The 3,482-nt window shown below is 40.6% G+C and overlaps 1 protein-coding gene across 1 annotated transcript; it reads left to right on the top strand.

Moving 5' to 3' along the window:
- The first annotated feature begins 377 nt into the window (after window positions 1-377).
- On the top strand, window positions 378-2,710 carry LOC117562141 (homeobox protein SEBOX-like). The gene is made up of 3 exons (XM_034239965.1): window positions 378-480; window positions 1,111-1,316; window positions 2,054-2,710. The coding sequence occupies exons 1-3, from the start codon at window positions 378-380 to the stop codon at window positions 2,708-2,710; spliced, it is 966 nt and encodes a 321-aa protein (XP_034095856.1).
- The last annotated feature ends 772 nt before the right edge of the window (window positions 2,711-3,482 follow it).

Below are 3,482 nucleotides of genomic sequence, written 5' to 3'. Positions count from 1 at the left end.
TTACTGTATCAGGGGGAATTATTTAGCCATTTCCACAAAACATCTTGTGTTGATAATCATTACGTTGTAGCTCGTTGCCTAATTTACAGTTGTTGAGAGAGTTTGTTTGGGTTTAAAATCATTTCGTTTTTTGGTTCGAATCCATCAATATATTTTTAACTTAACCGAAATGTATCTTCAAAACTCAAGAAATAATGCAATGCGGCATGACAATGTTTCGCTCGGTTCTCTCAAATTGGGTCAGAGGTGAACAACACCTGGATGTGCTGGGTGTGGATGCTGGGTGGAGTTGGGAGTGGCTGCTGTGGTGGGTGTCCGATCTGATAAACTATAAGAGTCGGTCCCTCCTCCTCCCCTGTCAGCAGTCTGTACGAAGGATGTCTCTGTTCATGGATTCAGACGTGTCTTCACTCAGGCAGAACCAGTGTAAAGACGTGATGGAATTTAAGACGTTATATGGCGAACCGGAACAATGTAAAGGTTAGTACGATTATCATTTACATCATCTCCTAAACAAATTAGTTGTCATCTTCTATTGACAGTAATATATTTCAGTTGAATAACCACACCAGATGTAAATGAATCCTTGAATCAGATAAGGGAGCAAACCATCATGGAACTCTTTCAAATTAAATAATTCGTTTTTAAAAGAAATGTGGATCAATATGATATCGTTTAAAGGGAAAAGAGGGCTTCTACAAAAGCCATAGCAGAAATAAGACCGAAATATATTCTATGAAAATGTAATTGCTTTTTAAAGCAAAAATAATTATCGAACACAAGCTCATATCGGCAATATAAGCCTACATAAGAGACAACGAATGCACATTGCTTAACTAAGTTATTTATTACGTTTTTAAATGTAAGTGTTTTTTCTTTGTAAAATGAAAAAAAAAACGTTTTATTTTGTTCTGTCTTTTACAGTTCGCTAATTTTATTTGTGTTGTATTAGCCCTTTAACTTTTAATTGTTTGCTATTGGTATACAAAACGCAACTCGGCGAGATTAAACAAATACATCAAAACGTAATAGCATTTTTATTTTATAAACGCATATTTTTCTATTATTTTTATTTTAATCTCGCCCCTTCCCTTTTGCCTTTTCTCTCAGACGGCCGCAGTGAGCGCGCACTATCCTCCCCGGAGCCGGAGCGAGCCGCGGGGCCGATGGAGGGCCAGAGGAAGAGGAAGAGGACCATCTTCAGCCGGGCCCAGCTCACCGAGCTGGAGCAGGCCTTCGCTGTGACTCCGTACCCGGACATCACCCTGCGAGAGAGACTGGCTGCACACACACACCTTCCCGAGAGCAAGATACAGGTGAGTGCGTGTCTGCGGCTCAGCTCTGAAACTTCCCCAAAACAGAAAACTACATTTAGAAAAACAATTACTGACTGTATTGTTAGGGACAATTATCGTTGTTCGTTAGAATTATGTATAGTCTATAATATAACTGAATTATAATTATTGATGCATTAATGTTTTTAACCCTTCAATTATGCATCTGGTAAAGGAGAGGCTTATTTTATTTACTTGACATGCTGATGGGATATATCTTAACTTTTATTTTTGTATTTTATATCTGTCTTGTTCTCTTTTAGCTTGTTTTATTTTTACATTATTCTATATTCTCTGATTTATTTTTACATGTATTTAAATGTCATTTTCTGTGTTTCTGTTGCATCTTAAAGCTTTTAATGTTATTTAAAATAATTTTTTGTTAAGGACTTTGAAATGCCTTGGGTTGAAATGCTATCTAAATAAACGTGCCTTATAGTCTTGCCTCAATCTATATTACTACTATTATTATTACTACTACTACTACTACTACTACTACTACTACTACTACTACTACTACTACTACTACTACTACTACTACTACTACTAATAATAATAATAATAATAATAATAGTTAAACCTGCAAAGTATGCATTTGAATTTGTAAGGTAAGAAGAAGAAGGGGAGTAAAAAGTACAATATTTTACCTGTTGTAGAATATAGTATAGTGCTTAACATTGAGTCCTATGCACTCGATGTTAACCTTTTTTTTGTTCCAGGTGTGGTTCCAAAACAGAAGAGCTAGAAGTATCAAGACCGTTAGAATCCCCAAGTCCACCAAACCCCCCCTGGGAGGGATAGGTGATCCCCCCACCTCCGCCTTCCTCGGCTCCTCATCCCTGGCGGACATATTCCGGCCCGAGCAGAGCCACTGTGAGGAGGTGCAGCAGATTTACTCTGACTGGATCCAGATCTACAGCAACCCTGTGTCATCGCCGCCATCTTGCTCCTCCCTCCACCAGCACCAACCCTGCAAACCCTCAGACTCTCATGTCTGGGAGGATGAGCACCACCCGCGGCAGCACCTGGGACCAGCACTCCCCGCCTTCCTTCCTGGTTCTTTCCCCCAGCCTGTCAGCAGGCAGCCTCACCCCTCGGCCTCCGCCCGCTCCTACCAGGCCTTCAGGAACTTCAAACCCCAGACTATAGCTCCATCCCCTCACCAGGCAGTGTACGCTGCAGGTGGAGCCCACACCTCCATAGATCAGGTGGTCCCTTCCCACCATCAGCCGGTGTACTGGGAGGTGACTCAGGGCCAAGGACACCACCACCCACACCACAATCACCACCCACAAATGGGAGCTCAGACCTCCATGGGCTACATCTCAGACTTAATCTACAACGCCGCCATCGTCACCAACTTCCTGGAGCACTGATCAATCCGGTTATCCGGATGTGGAGGAAATAGCAGTTTCAGTGTCATGTTGGGAACATCCCAACCAGTTTGGAAAAATAAGACTGATATTTGTTACAAATAATATTAGCAGCTAGCAAAAAAGAAATAACCAGGAAATGTAGAGAGTAGAGAGAGTAGAGAATCTCCAACAACTTCAGACTGGAAAGCAATAGTTCAGGAAAGTCATACGGAACAACTGACTTTCTCTCTGAGACATAACTAAAATGTGAAAAGTACTGAAAAACTGTAAATGCTATTTGAAACCCAACTGATGTCCTTATCACATACTCTCTGTGTTTGGAAGGCTTGCTTTACTTGGCCCTGTACTTGGGCTGAAAAGGTGGACCTTAATCTATGAATGGAGGGGTCACAGACCCAGGACAGATAATTGAAAAGGTCAATCATGGACAGAGAGGACCCAAAGACTCTGATGGTGTGATGTACCCTGCCTTCATTAGCCTTATGTGTCTAAATATGTGTACACGTCAAAGAAGTATCTAAGTAGATAAATGTGTGTTCAAATGTATAGGTGTGTGCGTATGTATTGTATGTAAATTGTTTTCTTTCATTCTACATGATAGTAAGCACTTCATGTTACCCATGATGACCCTGTCTACGTTCACACTGTTTGTCTGTTTTTTACAAAAATGAAAAACAATAAAACAAAGTTTAAAAAACAAAGAAAGGCAAATAGTATTTCTGTCAGACTCCTTTTATTTCCTGTCAAACAGCTTCCTTATACGTCAGTCGTG

The sequence above is a fragment of the Gymnodraco acuticeps genome, unplaced genomic scaffold (genome assembly GCF_902827175.1).
Source record: "Gymnodraco acuticeps unplaced genomic scaffold, fGymAcu1.1, whole genome shotgun sequence".
Lineage (NCBI taxonomy): Eukaryota > Metazoa > Chordata > Actinopteri > Perciformes > Bathydraconidae > Gymnodraco > Gymnodraco acuticeps.
This window is presented reverse-complemented; position numbering and strand designations above follow the sequence as displayed.